The sequence below is a fragment of the Pongo abelii genome, chromosome 21 (assembly GCF_028885655.2).
Source record: "Pongo abelii isolate AG06213 chromosome 21, NHGRI_mPonAbe1-v2.0_pri, whole genome shotgun sequence".
Taxonomy (NCBI): Eukaryota; Metazoa; Chordata; class Mammalia; order Primates; family Hominidae; genus Pongo; species Pongo abelii.
In genome coordinates this window covers 42187124-42206268 of record NC_072006.2, presented here as the reverse complement: position 1 = coordinate 42206268, position 19145 = coordinate 42187124, and the positions used below count along the sequence as shown (strand labels likewise).

The following is a 19145-nucleotide window of genomic DNA, read 5'->3' as shown; positions in this document are numbered from 1 at the left end:
CTCCTCACCACGAGATGAGTCTCAGTTTTTCCTCTTCTGCAAAGTTCCTACTTCATAGGGCTCCGATAATTTTTTTTAATGGCAATGTATGTAAAGATATCAGTACTGCACTTCGCATGTAATAAAGACATAGTAAATATCAGTTATCCACTCTGTAGATAAGGAAATTAAGGGACAGACAGGTTAAGTTGCTGGGGTCAGTAAGGCGGCAAAGTCAGGCTTACATTCTAGGCAGTTGGCAGAGGCAACATGCTACAAGTGTCCAAGCCAGTGCCTGGCACATAACAGAATGAGTTCAATGAATGTCTGTCAGAACCTGAGCAGGGCCTGAAATCAATGACAACTGCATGAGAGAGGAGAGAAGAGGTAAGGTCTGGGTGGGGTGGCCCCTTAACCTAAGATGGGAGAGACTACCTACTTCACAGGGCTGTTCTATGGACTGAATGCGACGATATACACAAAGGTCTTAGTATAGTGACTGGTATGAAGTAAAGGCTTTGTAAGGGGTAGCTATCCTTGCCTCCCTCTTACAGATGAGAAAACGGAGACACAGAGAGATGAAGAAACTCTCCCAATATTATTCAGCTGGCAAATAGCTGAGCCAGGACTCGATCTGCAGAGTCTGACTCCGGAGCCCACTGGCTTTTACTCCAAATACCCAGCACTGGGCCCGACATGCTAGGGCCGGTACCGCAGTGAATGCAGCCGAGATAATAACAGCCACAAATGTCAGGGGGAAACTGAAGGGAAAATGGCTTGACGAACTAGAAGTCTGGACACCTGGGTCCCAGTCCGTGGACCCTCAGGCAAGTACCTTAAACCTTCCCGGGCCTCAGTTTCCTTCTTCGAGAAACGGGGCTAACTTTGTCTCCCATCTCAGAAGCTCGATCAGGCCTGGAAAGCAAGGCTCAATGAAGAGGCTTAGAGGGGCCTAGGCTGTAGGTGGGCGAGAGGACAATCCGGGGACCGTCCAGGGGGTGGGGGAGTTGGTGTTTACCTTTGCGGAGCTCGCGGTGCCACACGGAGACGATGGGTCCCGCGTGCTTGCGGTGGTGGATGAGCCAAAGGGACAGGGTCTGCACGCTCTGCTGAGAGTTGCTCAGCTCCGAGAGCTTCTTCTCCAGCGCCGACTCAGAGAAGGAGGACATGGTGGCGGCAGTGAGGCCCGGCAGGGAGCGGCCTGGGCCGCCCAGTGCGGCGGGAAGAGCGACGGCACGAGGCCGGGGCCTCACCTGACAGGCTGCGGGACTTTTTACCGACTGACAGACTGCCAGGGGTGCAAGGAGGGGGAGGGGATGGGTCTCCGCAGTAACAGCCGCCCGCGCCGCCGCCACAAGATGGCCACCCGACCTCTCACCCTGCCGCGAGAGCAGGGTCAAAGGGCAAGGGCCGGAGCAGAGGGGCACCGGGAGGCGTCGGAGCTCTAGAAAACCGTCCCTTTGGAGGCGGCGGCCGCTCTGAACCTCGCGCAGAGCACTTCGAAGGAGACAGAGCGAGGAAAGGAAAGTAGTTGCCCAGGCCCCCGGAAAGCGCTTTAACCGCTCGAGCCTGCACACCAGCGCAGTGGATCTCGCCGGAACCCTTTTTCCCGCTCCCTCGGAACCTTTCTGGCGCGATACGGCGCGCTACTTAGCGCGTCACTTCCGGCGAGGCAGAGGAGGCGGGAGAGTGAGAGAAAGGCTGGAAGACGAGGTAAGGGAAGAGTGGCGGGAACCAGAGGGAGCCCAGCAGCTGGGACCCCGTAGAGGGGTATCCTGAGGGGACACTGAGGCTGAGAGATCATGATCTGGGTATGGGAGGGGGATTTCCTTTCTAATCTGGCGGGCCCCAGGCCGCATCTTTCCTCCATATGTGTTCGGCTCTCTGGCTGTCCCCTGAAACACTTAGTTTTGGTTCTTCCAGGCCACCCACGTGCCCTTTTCACGCCTCCACGCCCTGGCGCTCGTTCTCTCTCCGAAAGTGACATCCCCTTTCACACCTGGTGAGCTCCTACTCAGCCTCCCGGAGCACCCTTTAATGTCCTATTTTGACCTTTTAGTCTGTAACAGCGCCGTCATGAAACACACATTTGGGCTCTCGGCTCTTAAGTGGGTTCTCACTCAGGGTATTATTACATGCTGCTTTTACCTTCTGCGGGTCCAGTTGACTTTTTCGAACTTAAGTGAGGTGTTAACTTTAGGGAAGAGGTGGAGGGAACTAACTTAGCCTTCCCAATGTGTCTGTTGACCTCATGTTAAGATACACTCTTTGAGGCCTGGCGCAACGGCTCTTGCTTGTAATCCCAACCCTTTGGGAGGCCGAGGCGAGAGGATAGCTTGAGGACTGGAGTTCAAGACCAGCCTGGGTAACAGCGAAAATTAGCCAGGCATGGTGACGCTCACCTGCAGTTCCAGCTACGCGAGAGGATCCCTTGAGCCCAGGAGTTAGAGGTTACGGTGAGCTATGATCGTGCCACTGCACTCCAGCCTGGGCGACGGAGCGAAACTCTTCTCTGAAACAAAACAAAACACTATCTGAGACTCTAAACCTTGACCCTATTTTTTTTGTTAGTTTTAAATCCCAGTTATCAAAGCAGCAGAGAAATTTTGTTTTTCTTACTGCCACGGGGGTGATGGTAGGGAGTTAAGTTATAGACATAAGAGGGTTTTAAAATTTCCTGATCGTGGTATAACTTCCTAGTTGTGGGCAAACTCTAATTTAGGAGACGTTCTTCTAGTTGATGCCTGCTTTTGCTCTTATTGCACTGTATTGCAGTTCTTTGCTTACATGCTTTTTTACCCCTCCTCCAGACTAGAATCATAATCATAGCTAACACAGTGAGAGGTTACTATGTGCTAGACACAATTTCCACACAGTGACTCATTTAATCCTCACAACAAAGCTGTGAGGTATTATATTATCCCCCTTTGGACAGCGTAGGAAACAGGCTCAGAGAGGTTAAGTGACCTACCCAAGATCACATTACTAAGATTTGAGGAAGGGGCTGCAACTTAGCCATCTTTTTGGCCCCAGTTCCTGATTTATCAAGTGAGTTAGTGTAAAAGAGGTGAGTAACCTAAAATCATACAGTGAGTATCTAGTCATAACAGGGCTTTTGTGTCGAAATCTAGGTCATCTTTCCATATTAATAACACTGTCATATGCTGAGCACTTTTATACCAAGTCACTGTCTATTAAGCACATTACATACTTTTTAAATTTAATTCTTACATCAATCTTAGGGGTTGAAATTATTACAATCACTATTTGATAGACGAGAAAATGTAAAGCATGGTTAAATACCCTATGTACTTGGACATAGTTAGGAAATAGCAGAGCCAGGAGTCAAATTAGGGTTATCTTACGTCTGATCCCAAATTTGTGACTCCTGAACCAATAGTTTATTCATTCATTCAGGAAATAATTTTTCAGCACCTATGTCCAAAGCACTCTTCTAAGCTAACAGACAAAATCCATGTTCTCGGGAACTTACTTTCTACTGAGAAAGATAGAAAAACAAACATGCAAGTTTAGAATGTCAGAAAGTGGTAAGTAACTTCAATAAAAATCAAGGAGATAAGGAGGATAAGGAATGTATATGTGTAGGTGGGTAGTCTTTTACTTATGCTTCTCAGAGAAGGCCTCATTGATAAGATGTCATTTGAGAGACAAGCCATATGCAATGCATTGTTCCAGGAAGAGGGAAAACCAAGTTTATACCATTGTTGGCATTTTGGAGGAACAACAGAGAGGACAATAAAGCTGGAGTGATATGAACTAGAAGGGTGGCTGGAAATTAGTTCAGAAAAGTACGAAGGGACTGCATCACGTGGGGACTTGTAGGCAATAGTATAGACTTTAGATGTTACTCTGAATGAAATGAAGTCCATTGGGCAGTTTTGCACAAAGAAGGAGCATTGTGGCTGTTAGGTAGAAAATAAGACAGTAAGAGTGCAAAGGTAGAAGCAGGAAGGACCAGTCTGGCAGCTGTTGTAGTAACCCAGGTGAAAGGATAACAAACCAGGGTTGTATCCGTGGAAGTGGTAAGAAAGGGACAGTTCTGGGGATATTTTAGAGGAAGAGGTAACAGGATCCGCTGATAGATTGGATATGGGGTGTGAAAGACATATGAGAGTTCAGATAGCTCCAAGGGTTTTGGCCTAAGCAACTGTAAGAATAGAGCTTCCATTTACTGAATTACAGAAAAGAGTGGGTTTGGGGAATAAGAGCAAGCATTTGTATTTGGACATGTCCATTTGGAAATGCCTATCTGAGTATAGATGTCTAAGGGGCAGTTGGGTTTATGGGTCTGGAATTCAAGGAAGAGCGATCTGGGTTAGAGATAAAAATGTGAGAGTCATAATGGAATAAGGTGTAAAAAGAGACTGAGTCCTAGGACACTTCAACATATAGAGGTCTGAAAGATGAGGATTATATGATTATGTGATTTTTCTTCTTAAGCTTGTTAATAGCTTGTTAATATTAACAACTCTAATTGATTTTCAAATATTGAGCCAGCCTTGCATCTCTGAAATATACCCCACTTTATCATGGGGTATGTGTATGTGTGTGTGTGTGTGTGTGTGTGTGTGTGTGTTTTACATACTGCTGAATTTCCTAATATTTTCTTTAGGATTTTTGCATCTATACTCATGAGAGAAATTGGTCTATAGATTTTTTTAATTTTTGTATTGCCTTTGGTTTGGTATCAGGATAATACTGGCTTCATAAAATGGATTGGAAAGTGTTTCTTCTTTTTCTAGAAGAATATGTGCAGAATTGGTGTTAATTCTTCATTAAATGTTTGGTGGAATTCTCCAATGAAACCATCTTGGTTTGGAGATTCCCTCCACTCCCTGCTTCCCTCCCTCCCTCCCTCCTCCTTCCTCCCTCCTCCCTCCTCCCTCCCTCCCTTCATTCCCTTCTTCCTTTTTTTTCTGGAGTTTTTAAGTGACAAATTCAGTTTCTTTAAAAGTTATAAAGCTGTTAAAATAATCTCTTTCATATTGTGGTTGTGTTTTTTGAGGAATTAACCACTTCATCAAAGTTGTCAAATTTATATGGGTAAAGCTGTTTGTGGTATTCCCTGTCTTTGTTTTCTGTTGCTTATAACAGAATACCTGAAACTGGGTAATTTATAAAGAAAAAGGATGTATTTCTTACAGTTATGGAGGCTGAGAAATCCAAGGTCACAGGGCCACATCGGGTAAAAAACTTTCTTGCTGGTGGGGACTCTGCAGAGTCCCAAGGCAGTGCAGGATATCACAGGGCCAGGGGGCTGAGTGTGCTAGCTGAGGTCTGTTTTGCTCTTATAAAGCCACCAGTTCCCATGATAACCCATTAATCCATTTATGAGGGCTTATAAAGACTCCACTTCTTAATACATTGGGAATTAAATTTCAACATGAGTTTTGGAAGGGACAGATATTCAAACCATAGCATTCCCATATTACCCTTTTGATGTCTGCAGGGTCTGTAGTACTATCCCGTTTCATTACTGATGTTGGAAATTTCCAGTATCAGTGTCTCATCTCTTCTCTCTCTTCTCTCTCTCTCTCTCTCGCTCACTCACTCCCTTGTCAGTCTTGCTAGAAGTTTGTCAATTTTATTGACCTTTTCAAAGAACCAGTTATTTATTTCATTGACTTTCTCTGTTTTCAGTTTTGTCAATTTCTGCTCTTTATTATTTCCTTCTTCTGCTTGCTTTATTTTGCTCTACTTTGTCTAGGTTCTTGTGGTTGGAGTTTGCCTTTTTTATTTGAGACTTTTCCCTTTTTCTAATATATGACTTAGTACTATTAATTTACATCTCAGCATGGCTATAGCTGTATCCACAGATTTTGGTGTGTTATATTTTCATTTTCATTCATTTCCCTATTTTTTTTCTAATTTCCCTTAAGGTTTCCTCTCTGTTCCGTGGATTATTTAGAAACGTGTTGTTTAGTTTCCAAGTATTTGGAGATTTTCCTGTTATCTCTGTGTTAGTGATTTCAAGCTTGATTTCATTGTGGCTGGGGAATGTCACTCTGTATGATTTCAGTTCTTTTAAATTTGTTAAGGTTTGTTTTATGGCAGGATAATCATCTCTCTTATGTTCTATGAGCACTTGAAAAGAATGTGGACCAGGCACCATAGCTCATGCCTGTCATATTAACACCTTGGGAGGTCAAGGCAGGAGGATCACTTGAGCCTAGGAGTTCAAGGACAGCCTGGGCAACATGGCGAAACTTGGTCTTTAAAAAATACAAAAATTAGCTGGGCATAGTGGCATGCACCTGGAGTCCCAGCCACTCAGAATGCTGAGGTGGGAGGATTGCTTGAGCTCAGGAAATTGAGGCTGCAGTGAGCCATCATCGAGCCACTGCACTGCAGCCTGAGCAATAGAGTGAGATCCTGTCTAAAAAAACAAACAACAACAACAAAAGAATGTGTAGTCTGCTATTGTAGGATGGAGTGTTCTATAAATGTCATAGATCCTGTTGGTTGATGGTGGTGGTTTTTCTATATCCTTGCTGATTTTTGGTCTGGTTATTCTATCCATTGTTGAGAGAGGAATATTGAAGTCACCACCATCTATTCTTGTGAATTTGTCTGTTTCTCCTTTTAGTTTTATCCATTTTTGTTTCACACATTTTGCAGCATATACATTTTAAGATTGCAGTATGTTCTTAGTAGATATACCTGTTATTCATTGTACTCTGTCTCTGGTAATTTTTTTCTTCTTTTGCTCTGAAGTCTACTTTATCTGGTGCTAATATAGCTACTCATACTTTCCTTTGATTAATGTTTACATGATAATATCTTTTTCCATCCTTTGATTTTCAATCAGCCTCTATAATTAATTCTGCATAGTGAGTTTCTTATAGACAGCGTGTAGTTAGATCATGTTTTTAAATCCACTCTGCCAATCTCAGTCTTTTAATTGATGTATTTAAACCTTTTATGCTTAATACAATTATAGTTGACCCTCTATATTCATGGGTTCCATCTCTGTAGATTCAGTCAACTGTGGATTGAAAATACAGTAGACCCTTGAACAACACAGATTTGAACTGTGGCCATCTATTTATATGCAGATTTTCTTTCCCTTCTGCCAACCCACCTCCTCAGCCTACTCAAGGTGAAGACAAAGATGAAGACAGACCTGTGTAATGATCTACTTCCACTTAATGAATAGTAATTGTGATTTTCTTTTCTTTCTTTTTTTTTTTTTGAGGTTTTTTTTTTTTTTTGAGATGGAGCCTCGCTCTGTCACCCAGCCTAGAGTGCAATGGTGTGATCTTGGCTCATTGCAACCTCCGCCTCCTGGGTTCAAGTGATTCTCCTACCTCAGCCTCCTGAGTAGCTGGGATTACAGGCACCTGCCATCACGCCTGGCTAATTTTTGTATTTTTGTAGAGACGGGGTTTCACCATGTTGGCCAGCCTGGTCTTGAACTCCTGACCTCAGGTGATCCACCCACCTCAGCCTCCCAAAGTGCTGGGATGCAGGCGTGAGCCACTGGGCCCGGCCTGTGATTTTCTTAATAACATTTTCTTTTCTGTAGCTTGTTTTATCATAAGAACACAGCATATAATACATACAGCATAAAAAATTTATGTTAAACAACTGTTTATGTTATCAGTAAGGCTTCCAGTCAACAGTAGGCTGTCAATAGTTAAGTTTTTGGGGAGTCAAAATTTATAGAGATTTTTTGACTGCTCGAGGGGGTTGGCACTCCTAACCCCCACATTGTTCAGGGTCAACTGTATTTGAAAAAAATAAAAAGTAAACGATAACAACAATAAAAAAATCCAGATTTAAAAACAATATAGTGTAACAACTGTTTACATAACATTTACATTGTGTTAGGTTTTGTAATAATCTAGAGTTGATTTAAAATATATGGGAGGATATGCATGGGTTATATGCAAATACTACACTATTTTCTATAAGGGACTTCAACATCCTCTGATTTTGGTATCCATGGAAGTCTTGGAACCAGTACCTCGTAAATACCGAGAGATGACTGTATTTTGTTTCTTTCTGTTTATTCTCTTTTTCATTTATCTGCTTTCTTTTTCTAGCCTTCCTGTGGGTTACTTGAATGTTTTTTAGAATTCCATGTGGTTTATCTATGATGTTTTTGAGTGTATCTCTTTGTATGTAGCCCTTTTAGTGGTCCCTCTAGGTATTACATTGTGTGTACATAACTTACCTTTACCTAGCAGAGTACAGAAACTTTATTTCCTTTTATGTCTCTTTACTCTCCCCATTTATCGTATAAATGTCTTAAACATTTTCTCTACATACATTTAGAATCATGTCAGACGGCATTACAATTTTTGCTTCAACTGTCAAACATAGTTTTGAAAAGGAAAAAGGAAAGCCCGTTGCATTTACACATATTTTTGTATGCCATGTTCTTTCTTCCCCCTTAATGTTCCAGGATTTCTTATCATTTTCTTTCTGTTTAGAGAACTTTCTTTAGCCATTCTTTTACAGTAAGTCGGCTGGTGACAAATTCTCTTTGTTTTCCTTCTTCTCAGAAGTCTTGATTTCCACTTCATTCCTGATGCACATTTTTTGCTGGGTATATGGTTCTGCGTTGACTGTTTGTTTGTTTGTTTCAGCATCTGAAAATTATTGTGTAACTTCTTTCTGGCCTACATGGTTTCTGATGAGATTGTCATTAGAATTGTTTTCTCCCCTCTGGGCATGGTGGCTCACACTGTAATCCCAGCATTTTGGGAGGCTAAGGTAGGTGGATCACTTGAGGCCAGGAGTTTGAGACCAGCCTGGCCAACATGGTGAAACCTACCTCTACTAAAAATACAAAAATTAGCCAGGAGTGCTGGTGCCCACCTGTAATCCCAGGTACTTGAGAGGCTGAGGCAGGAGAATCATTTGAACCTGGCAGGCGGAGGTTGCTGTGAATGGATTTGGCGCCATTGCACTCCAGCCTGGGTGACAGAATGATACTCTGTCTCAAAAAAAAAATTGTTTCTTCCCTATAGACAAGGTATAATTTTTCTCTGGATGCTTTCAATATTTTTTGTTATTAGTTTTCAGAAATTAAATTATGAAGAGTCTTGGGATAAATTTCTTTGGGGTTCACTCAGCTTCTTGATATATAGATTTATGTCTTTGCCAACTTTGTGGCATTTTCAGCCATTATTTCTTTTGAGTACTTTTTCAGCCTGCCCTCTTGAGGTCCCACAGGTTCCCTGAAGCTCTGTTTATATATTTTTCAGTAGTTTTTTCTCTATTGTTCAGATTGGGTAATTTCTATTATTCCATCTTCCAGCTCACAGATTTTTTTCTTCCCTCCATTCTGCTGTTGAGCCCATCCACTGAGGTTTTTCTTTGTTACTGAAATTTTCAGTTCTAAAATTTTCACTTGTTTCTTTATATCTTCTATTTCTTTGTCGAGGCTTTCTATTCCTTCATTTGTTTGAAGTATATTCATAATTGCTTATCGATACATTTTAATCATGCTGTTTTAATGTCTTCATTAGATAATTCTAACATCTTTGTCTCTTTGTCATCTTGGTGTTGACATGTGTTGTCTTTTTTCTTTTTTTTTTTTTTGAGATGGAATGTCGCTCTTGTTGCCCAGGCTGGAGTGCCATGCCACAATCTCTGCTCACTGCAACCTCCACCTTCCAGGTTCAAGTGATTTTCCTGCCTCGGCCTCCCAAGTAGCTGGGATTACAGGCGCACGCCACCATACCTGGCTAATTTCTGTATTTTTAGTAGAGATAGGGTTTCACCATGTTGGCCAGGCTGGTCTTGAACTCCTGACCTCAGGTGATCTACCAGCCACAGCCTTCCAAAGTGCTCGGGTTACAGGTGTAAGCCACCACAGCCTACCGATTGTCTTTTTTCATTCAGTCTAAGTTCCTCCTGGTTCCTGGTATGAGTGATTTTTATATTGAGATTTGGACATTTCTATATAATGTTCTGAGACATCTGTTGAGGCTGTTTTGTCTGTTTAGGCTGTTTAGTCTAATGTTTAGACTAAACAATCTCTGACACCATTCCTGGTAGGAGAAGGGGGTCCATACCTCATCACTGCCAGGTGGAGGTAGAAGTCCAAGTTCCTCACTCAGCCTCCATTGATACCCAAGAAAAAGGTCCCCCACTACTGCTGAGTGGAGGTGTACTGCTGGTTGGGTGTGGCAGTCCCAACTCCCCACTTGGTCTCCACTGACATTGGAGTGGAGGTGGCATCCTTACCACTGGGCAGTGGTGAAAGTCCTGACTAGGTCTCCTGTGATGCTACCTCATTACTGCCAAGTAGGAGTGGAAGTTTAGGCTTCCGTGTGGTCTCCACTGACACTGGGGCTGGTGGGGATGGAATGCCTGCTCCTACTTTGTCTTCCTTCACACCATCCCTGCAGGAGTGTTGAGGGTGCCTCATTACAGACTTATGAGAGTGGGAGTCTAGGCTCTCCAATCAGCCTTTGCCACCATGGGTGGAGGCCGCCTTATTTTCTGTAGTGTTTGGCTGGAGTAGAGGGTTTGTTGTCCAAAAGTTTTTTGTCTTGCGAGGGTGCCCATTCCCCTACTCCTTTGGCTAGGGAGAGCAGGTTTTTGTTGGGGTTTTTGTGTCTGTGCCCATTGGTGCTTCCAGGTTGCCAGCTTCTTCAGCTCCAGGGCTTGGGTCTATGAGGCAGAAAGAAAACCCAGGGAACTCAGCACTGTGTCACTCCCCAGGTCCTGGGGTCCCTAACCAGTCTGCTTTCTTCTTGTATTTGCTTTATATATAATGTCCAGGGGTTTTAGTTATACTTAGCAAAAAGAATAGGGAAATGTATGCCTACTCCATCTCCCCAGAAGCTTAAGTTTTCTATTTATATTCATGTGTGTGTGAGAGCAGAATTTTTGTTTATATTAATATTTATAAATAAGTAGAATATGCAAACATACTTTAGTTACCTGAAGAACTTACCCAGTTTCCAGTGCCAGGTCATAAATGGGGGGAGGGCAGGAGGTTGTTTGTATATGTATTCTATGTACACCCTCTTCTAAGTTAAGAATCCCTTTTTTAGAAATGTACTGCCTAGCAAAAAAGGTCCTGTCTAGTGGGGGGAACAGGCACATAGTATTAGTGTAATACAAGGCACAGCTTCACATATTTTCTATAAGAGACAGCTGTAAACTAAGCATTATGTGAGCCTAGAGTAATTTCCGGAAATATGTATGGTAAGTCTCCTTGATTCCCCTCCTCCGCATGTTATTCCTGTTCTGCAATACACTTGTCCTTACAGTGTTAGCCTCTCTGGTTAACATTGTATCTCTCTTCCCTTGTCAAGAATTTAGCACACTGTATGGCAAATAGTGTATGCTAAGGAAACATTTCTAGATAGAGGGAAAGATGAGTAGCAATCAACAAAACTTCAGAATATGCTGAAGGGTTAATGTTTATCCAGCTTCTTTTACTTATTTATTAAACAAACAGTGAGTGGGAACTGCTTGGCAGACACCAGCAGATGCTGGGGAAACCACAAGTAAAGCTGTAACACTATACTGTTCAGCTGGGGAGAGAAATAAACTCATCATTTTAACCCAAGATAGTAGTCCTCGAGTGTACTCTGAACACTGCAACCAGATGGATTATTGAACAAGAACCTATTTCATCATATGACTTGTTCTTCAGAAGGGAAAGCACATAGAGAAGAATATATACAGTGCAAGGTTCCCACACCTCACTGGCCATGGGACTGACCTTGCAAAGTTTTAAAATTGTAGATTCCCAAGCATACCTGCTCCCCCACCACATTGATTCTGATTCCGTAGATCTGGTGTGGGGCCCAGGAATCTGTACTTAAATTGTTCCTCCTTGATTCTGATAAACAGCCAGGTTGGGAACCTCTGGTATAGTGGAAAGAGTACATACAGCCTTTGGAGTCAGGCAGGCTTGAGATGAATCCCAAGTCTGACACCTGCTTGCTGTGTGGACATCACTGAACCTCTCTGAGCCTTGTGCTGCTCAGCTTGTGGATGAGGAATACATTAAATACCTAGCACATTGCCTGATGTATGATGGGGGTTTTTTCAGCAACAAAAGAAAAATGTTTTCCTCCTATTCAAGAACTTGTATTGGCGATTCTTACATCTGAACTCCTATCTCTGGGCTCTAAACCCAGTCATTCTTTCCATAGGCTAGTTATTCAAAGGTGGAAATTTTGGAGATTGTCTTATCCATAAGTTTATTTTATATTGAAGAAGATAAAATTCATGGAAATCACACAGCCAAGTACTGTAAGAGCCAGGGCTAGAACCCAGATCAGTCCTCCAGTGTACTCTGAATACTGCAACCAGATAGATTATTGAACAAGTACCTATTTCATCTTACGACTTGTTCTTCAGAAGGGAAAGCATGTATAGAGAGAATATATACATGTTCCCTCTGTCCCAGTTCTGGAAATAGCCTAAAAGTGGGCTGGAGTACAGCCAAATCTAGAACTATGATTACCCCATGAGAATGAATCTAGCAGGACCCTCCCAGTGTAGATGAGATCAACTACATGTAGGAAAAACTCACCCCAAGAGAAGAAGAGCATGGCAGGTTTTATCTAGAATCCAATTCAGAATAGCTGATATCAGCACTCTACAAATGACAGAACCAGATCTTGCATTATGACCACTAATTCAACGAGCATTTATTGAATACTTACTCTGTGCCAAAAGCAATTAAGAAACCAGTCAAAAATCACTGATTCTAGTATTCTAGTGAAGGGAGAGAAACAGTAAACAAGCAGGTAGATAATCTAGTTTGACAGCTGGTGTGAAGTGCTAAGGAGGAAAATTTTAAAGGCAAGGAAAGGAGAAGAGGAGTAAGCATGGGTAGCAGTGTTAATAGGGGTGATCAGACCAGGCCTCGCTTGAGCAAAGCCCTGAAAGTGGTAAAGGAGCGAGCCCTGGGGACGTGGGGGAGAGAACAGCAAGTGCAAAGGCCCTGAGCAAATGATTTCATCTGAATGGATGTGTGAGGCCTGGCTCACCTGCCACAGTGGCATCTCTGTCTCATCTCTGCCTTTATTAGGTGCTATGACTTTTCTCCCTTCTGGCCTTTGCTTGTGACAGGCCTTTTACCTTGAGCAGCCTTCTCACATAGCCCAAAGTATATACTACCCCAGCTCAACACAGATCCTTCTCCCTCTTCCTTGTTCGTATTCATTCTGTTTCCAAACTCCTTTTGCACTTTTTTCCCTCACTTTTTCACTTCTTGATTGTGTGATACAGTAAGTACCTTGGGATCTAAGTATCTGTAAAGTATAACACCGTCTCCTGTACAGATTGTTTCATTTGTCTTCACCACCTTTACACCATGGCCCAGGGATCTTACATAGCCCACCCCTGTTACAAGGCAGGTAGAGGGGAGGGGAAGAGGCTTGCCAGGGGCAATGAGTTCATTCATGCTGTCCAATCACAGATCTCATCTCCCACCTCTCCATTGCCTACTTGCCAACTACTTTCCAGGACCACAGCAGAGGGCCACTAAACTAGAAAGGAATTAGGTGTCCATTAGCAGTCAAGAACTGTTTGCTCATGCTTATGTTTATTCATGTTTATTCAGTCACTCCCTGAGCTCTGGGTGGTTTTGTCTACTCATCCAGAGAATCCATTTGTTCTGAATGCCTCATCCCAGTATAACTTTCTGGACCAGAATGCCCCTGTTGCTGTTGGTTATAAATATCAAACTTTGGTGCAGCACCACTCTAAGTAATCAGGGTTGCATTTTATAGGAATAGAATCTAGGATTCCTAAGGCTCTAAATCTCTAAACAATTCTTTCTGTAATTGACATATTGTCACACAACTGTGATTTCATGGCCATCCCATAAAGCTATATGATTGCCTTTTATAGTCATGTCAAAGTAGCAATGTGTTATGCCAAAGTAGCAATGTGTTATGCTGTCTTCCTTAGAGAAAACTGGTTTATATATTTCTGAGCCTATAACCCAGTCTTTTGAAGATCTCTGATTGTGGTAAATCTTCATCTGTATAGTATTTCATAGAGAGAATGTACTACAGTTTATTTATCCATTCTACTACAGATAGGCATTGGGGTAGTTTTCATTTTAGGGTGATTGTGTATAGTAAATTCCAGGATACATCTTTTGATAAGCTTATATATACATTTCTATTGGGTATATATCAAAGAATGGAATTGCTAGATCATAGAGCATATATATATTCACCTTTGAAATAATAGATACTGCCAATGAGTTTTCCGTACTAGCTGCACTGATTTATATGCCCACCAGCATTGAATGGGAGTTTTAGTTGCTTTGTATCCTTGCCAGCACCTAGTATTTTCCCTTTTTTCAATTTAGCTCTTCTCATGGATGTGTAATGATATTTCATTGTGGTTTTAAATTGCATTTTCCTGACTAATGATATTTAAAGTCTTGTCATATGTTTATTGGCTATTTGGCTATCCTTTTTTGTGATATGTCTATTCAAGTCCTTTTTTGTGTTTCTATTAGGTTGTCTTTCCTTTTTTAAATGATTTTTTAAAAATCTTTCATATATTATAGATATGAGTGTTTTGTCAGATATATAGCAAGTATCTTCTGTCACTTTATGAGTTGCCTTTTCACTCTTAATTTAATAGTGTCTTTTGATGAAGAGAAGTTCTTAAATTTTAAGGTAGTCCAATTTATCAGTTTTTTTCTTTTTGTGTCCTATTTAAGAAATCTTTGCCTACTCCAGGATCACAGAGATGTTCTTGTCTGTTTCCTTTGGAAAGCTTTATTGTTTTACATTTCACATTTAAATATGATATGGTGGAATCAAGATACATACATATACATATATATATATATTTTTTTTTTATATGAGTAGCCAAGTGACATAGCACCTTTAATTGAAAAGGCCATTCTTTTCACCCCTTCATTTTACTGTCACATTTGTCAGGTGTGTAGGTCTATAGCTGGACTCTCTATTCTATGTGTGGTCTATTTCTGAACTCTGTTCTGTTCATTTTTCTTTATGCCAAGTATACACTGTCCTTTAATTATTATATCTTTATAGTAAACCTTGAAGTCAGTTAGTATAAGTTCTCTAACTGCATTCTTCTTTTTGAAGGTTGTCTTTTCTATTTTAGGTCCTTTGCATTTCTCTATCAGTTTTAGACTCATCATGTTTCTGCAGAAATCCTGGGATTTTGATTAGGATTATGCTGACTCTACCAATGGTACCAAATCCAGGGACAATTTTTGTCCTTGACAGGACATCTAGCAATGTCTGGAGACATTTTTGTTTGTTACACCTGGGTTAGTGCTACTAGCAGCAGATAGGTGGATGGCCAAGATACAGAGGCCAAGGATGCTGCTAAATGCCCTGCAGTGCACAAGACAGCCCTCCACCAACAAGTAGTTATCCCACCCGAAATGTCAGTAGTGCTGCTGTTGAGAAACTCTGCACAAATGTAATTGCTGTTTTAGTTGTACTTCAGACTTCTGTCTGCCATCTTACTTTTTGTTTTCAATTTGGCTCACTAGTTTTATTTCTTTTTTTTTTTTTTTGCATTTTTGCTCTTTTTTTGATTAATCAAAAATAATATCCCATTTTTTACTGCCCTGTAATCGTGTTAGGTAGGTATTCTTTTACAATTATTTTAGAGCTTACTCTACAGATTTCAACATGCATTTAACATCTTGACATGTTGTGGTCTAATACAGATTATTTTACCACTTCATTACACTACTAGACTCTTAGACACTTAACTCCTTCCCCCTCCCTACCTCTTGTGAATTATTCTTGTCTTGCATTTTAGTTTTATATATACATAAACTACAGAAGACATAATAGTTACTGTTTTGTACAGTTAATTTTTTTGTTTACCTATTTCATTTTCTTCATTCCCTCTTATATAGTTCCATGCTTCTGTCTAGGTTTATTTTCTTACATTGTTTTTTCTTTTAGTGTTGCCCTGATCGCAATGAATTCCCTCAGGTTTTGTTTGTTGTAAATATCTTAATTTAACCCTTGTTTTTTAGACTGGCTCACTCTGTCACTGAGGCTAGAGTACAGTGGCACAATCACAGCTCACTGCAGCCTCAACCTCCCAGGCTCAATCGATCCTTCCAACTGAGCCTCCCTAGCATCTGGGACTATAAGTGCACACCACCACACCTAGGTAATTTTTGTATTTTTTGTAGCGATGGAGTTTTGCCATGTTGCTTAGGTTGGTTTCAAATTCCTGGGCTCAAGTGATCCACCCACCGCAGCCCCTCGAAGTGCTGGAATTATAGGTGTGAGCCACCCATGCCCAGCCTTACCTTTTTATTGAAAGGTTATTTTTATAGGCTGTAAAATTCAAAGTTGGTTCCCTAGTCCATAGATTAAAAAAAAAAAAAAATCAAAGTTGAGAGTTATTTTCTTTAGATAGCATTCTGTTGACTCCTGGATTTTGTCATTTCTTTTGAGAAGTCAGCTGTCATTTTTATTGCTTCACTGCTTTTTAAGATTTTCCTCTTTTTCTTTGTTTTTCAGCAGTTTGACTATGATGTCTGTGTGTTCTTTTCTTTGTATTGGCCAAATAATTGGGTTGCTGAGTTTCTTAAATCTGTGGGTTGATCTCTTTCATTTGTTTTGAACATTTTAGTACTGCTTCTGCTCTATGCTGTCTTCTGAGACTCATTTATTCACATCTTTTATTCCACATGTCTTTTATGTTCTTATCTGTGTTTACCATTCATTTTTCTAATTGAGTTTGAATATTTTTTATTGACCTGTCTTCCAAATCATTAATCTTGTCTCCTGCTAAGTCCAATTTACTGTTAATATCTTATATTAAATTCTTAATTATAGATACTGTAGTTCTCAGTTCTAAAGTATCCATTTGATTTTTTTTATAGATTTCAGCCAATTCTGTGATAAAATTATTTATCCTTTCATTTACTTTGGTCTTTTCCTCTGTTTCTTGACTTTATTAATCTTGGTTATTTCAAGTTCTTGACTACTAAACTTCTGTAATTGGGCCATCCATAGGTCTGCTTCTAATGTCTGTTTTTTCTCTTGATTACTAGCTGTGGGCATTTACCTCCACACATGCTTAAAAAACTTATTATATACCAAACATTATATAAAAGAATCATAGTGGCTGCATATATCTTCCGCCATCAAGGTTTGCCCCTTTCTCCTGTTAACTAAATACTTCAGTCTAATCTGACATATTTCAGGGATTGAGCTGGGTCACTGCTGGGTTGCAATCCTGGTAAGCCCCAAACTTACTTTGATTCATCCTTATTAGAGTATGGTCCTCCAGAGCTTTCAGTTGAAAGCCTAGTAGGCTGTTTGTCTCCTTAGACATGAAAGCCTTTAGGAGGTTCACTTCTGCCCCTAAGATTTTCAGCTTAGTTATTTAGTCTACCACTACTTCACATCATTTCAAAATTGACTAAATGTCTTGAAGAAGACCCCAACCAAATAAGTATTTCAAGTCCATCAAATCTCCAGTTTTGTTACCCTAGCTTTGAAGAATACCAAAATCTCTACTGGGTTGTCTCCAGCAGCAGCCTTCTTCCAGAAGTTGGGTATTTTGAGGTCCCTCAGGATTGTAGTTTTGTCTCTCCAGCCCCAGGTGACCATTAAAAGCATTGTGGTTTCTCTTTCCCCAATGATAACCACACCCTAATCCCAAGACCATGTCCAGGATCAACAAATGCACCAAAGGCTCGTGTGCACACACCAAAGGTGCACACACACACACACACACGCAAGCTATTGATTGTTGATTCCCTCTGAACATTCTCAGTCTGTTAGTCCATCTAGTCCTTGTTGCTTCCACAAGTATTGGATGCTTTAAGAAATGATTTTTGTAATTTATTTGGCTTTTTCTAGTCATTGGCAGGAGTATTATCCTGCCAAACCATACTATATCCTACTTGGAAGCAGAATCTTTACAGATGTTTTTGAGGGCTTGCCATGTGCCAGATGCTCTTCTAGCTTCTAGGTATAGGATTGCCCTGCCCTCTCAGAGCCTCTAGTCTAAAGTAGGTAAAACAGACGTATACACAAATAATACAACATGCCAGATACTGTCATAGAGATGTGTACAGGGGTAGGAAAAAGGAGACAAATGTGAACTGGCACCACCTGTTTAGAAAATTGCAAGTTTTATAAATTTTACATGACTGCAGGTTAGAGATCAAAGTGGTAGAATAATGAAAAATGAGGTTGGCAAGACAGGCAGAAGCCTGATGGTGAAGGGCCCTGTATGCCATGGTGATGCTTAGGTATAGCTTCTACCTAGAAGTATCTGCCCTTCATGCAGGATGGAGAGCAGTTTAAGAATTAAGCCTAGAGAATTGTGATCAGATTTTTCTTTTAGAAAGATTACTTAAGTGTCATTGTGAAATGTGAATTCGAGGAGGGCAAGAAACAAGCCAAAGGGCCAGAGAGGAAACTGTGAGAGTTGACCCAATATGAAACACATTGGTTATCATCATCAACAGATTTGAAAGGTGTCAAAGGGGTGGAATTGATGAAATGTAGGGAATGTTGGGATTAAGAGGGGGTGAAGGAAAACAGATTCTAGGGTTTCTAGCTTGACTATAAATCACCAAGGGAATATGGCAGAAAGCGATGAGGTCAATGTTAGACATACTATGTATTCCCATTTCATTAGCTCTATTATGGTTTTTGTTATATAATCTGAGAATGTGGTTTAGGAACCACCACCCTGTCGGGGGGTGGACCCCAAGTTATCTTCTTGAAACTCCTACAGTGAAATAAGAGAGAGAGCTCTAGGCCATTGCCTTCACCCTAGATTTTACAAGACACCCTCTGATTTTGTTCATTTTGTATACCAGGCTTCCATTTAAACATTGTATTTGAAGAAAATTCTCCATACTAAAAGAAAAAAAATTCCTCAGCAGTGTAAGTATCTTCTTCTGGTGGGATATGTGGGTGATACCCTCTCTTGCATGTTGTTCTTCCATCTTGACAGAAGAACATCTTCAGTGGCATTTGGGGGCCACAATCCTTTATTTGCAGTAAGTAGGTGCTATTCCACTGTCTTCTAGCATCCATTGTTGCCAATGAGGAGTTCAAAGCCAGTTTCTTTTTCTTTTATTTGTTATTTGTCATTTCCTCCTCAAAGCATGTGTGATTTTTCTCTTCATATTTAGAGTGAAGGAGTTTTACCAGAATGTGGTCAGGTGTGTATCC

General features: G+C 41.0%; 2 protein-coding genes across 5 annotated transcripts in view; one reads left to right on the top strand and one right to left on the bottom strand.

Annotated features, from left to right (window-relative positions):
• The window catches only part of RPRD1B (regulation of nuclear pre-mRNA domain containing 1B), a 60437-nt gene extending 58821 nt beyond the window's left edge, over nucleotides 1-1616 (bottom strand). Inside the window, exon 1 of one of the 2 annotated variants that reach the window (XM_009233570.4) lies at nucleotides 998-1616. In XM_009233570.4, coding sequence (XP_009231845.2) covers nucleotides 998-1148 — 151 coding nt within the window. In that variant the 5' untranslated portion in view covers nucleotides 1149-1616. The remainder of the gene's footprint in view (nucleotides 1-997) is intronic. The other variant, XM_054541782.2, reaches the window with a different exon arrangement.
• TTI1 (TELO2 interacting protein 1) overlaps nucleotides 1592-19145 on the top strand; it is a 50723-nt gene continuing 33169 nt past the window's right edge. The window contains exons 1-2 of one of the 3 annotated variants that reach the window (XM_063720453.1): nucleotides 1627-1692; nucleotides 15971-16110. The gene's annotated coding sequence lies outside the window, so the exon portion shown is untranslated. 3 annotated transcript variants of the gene reach the window in all.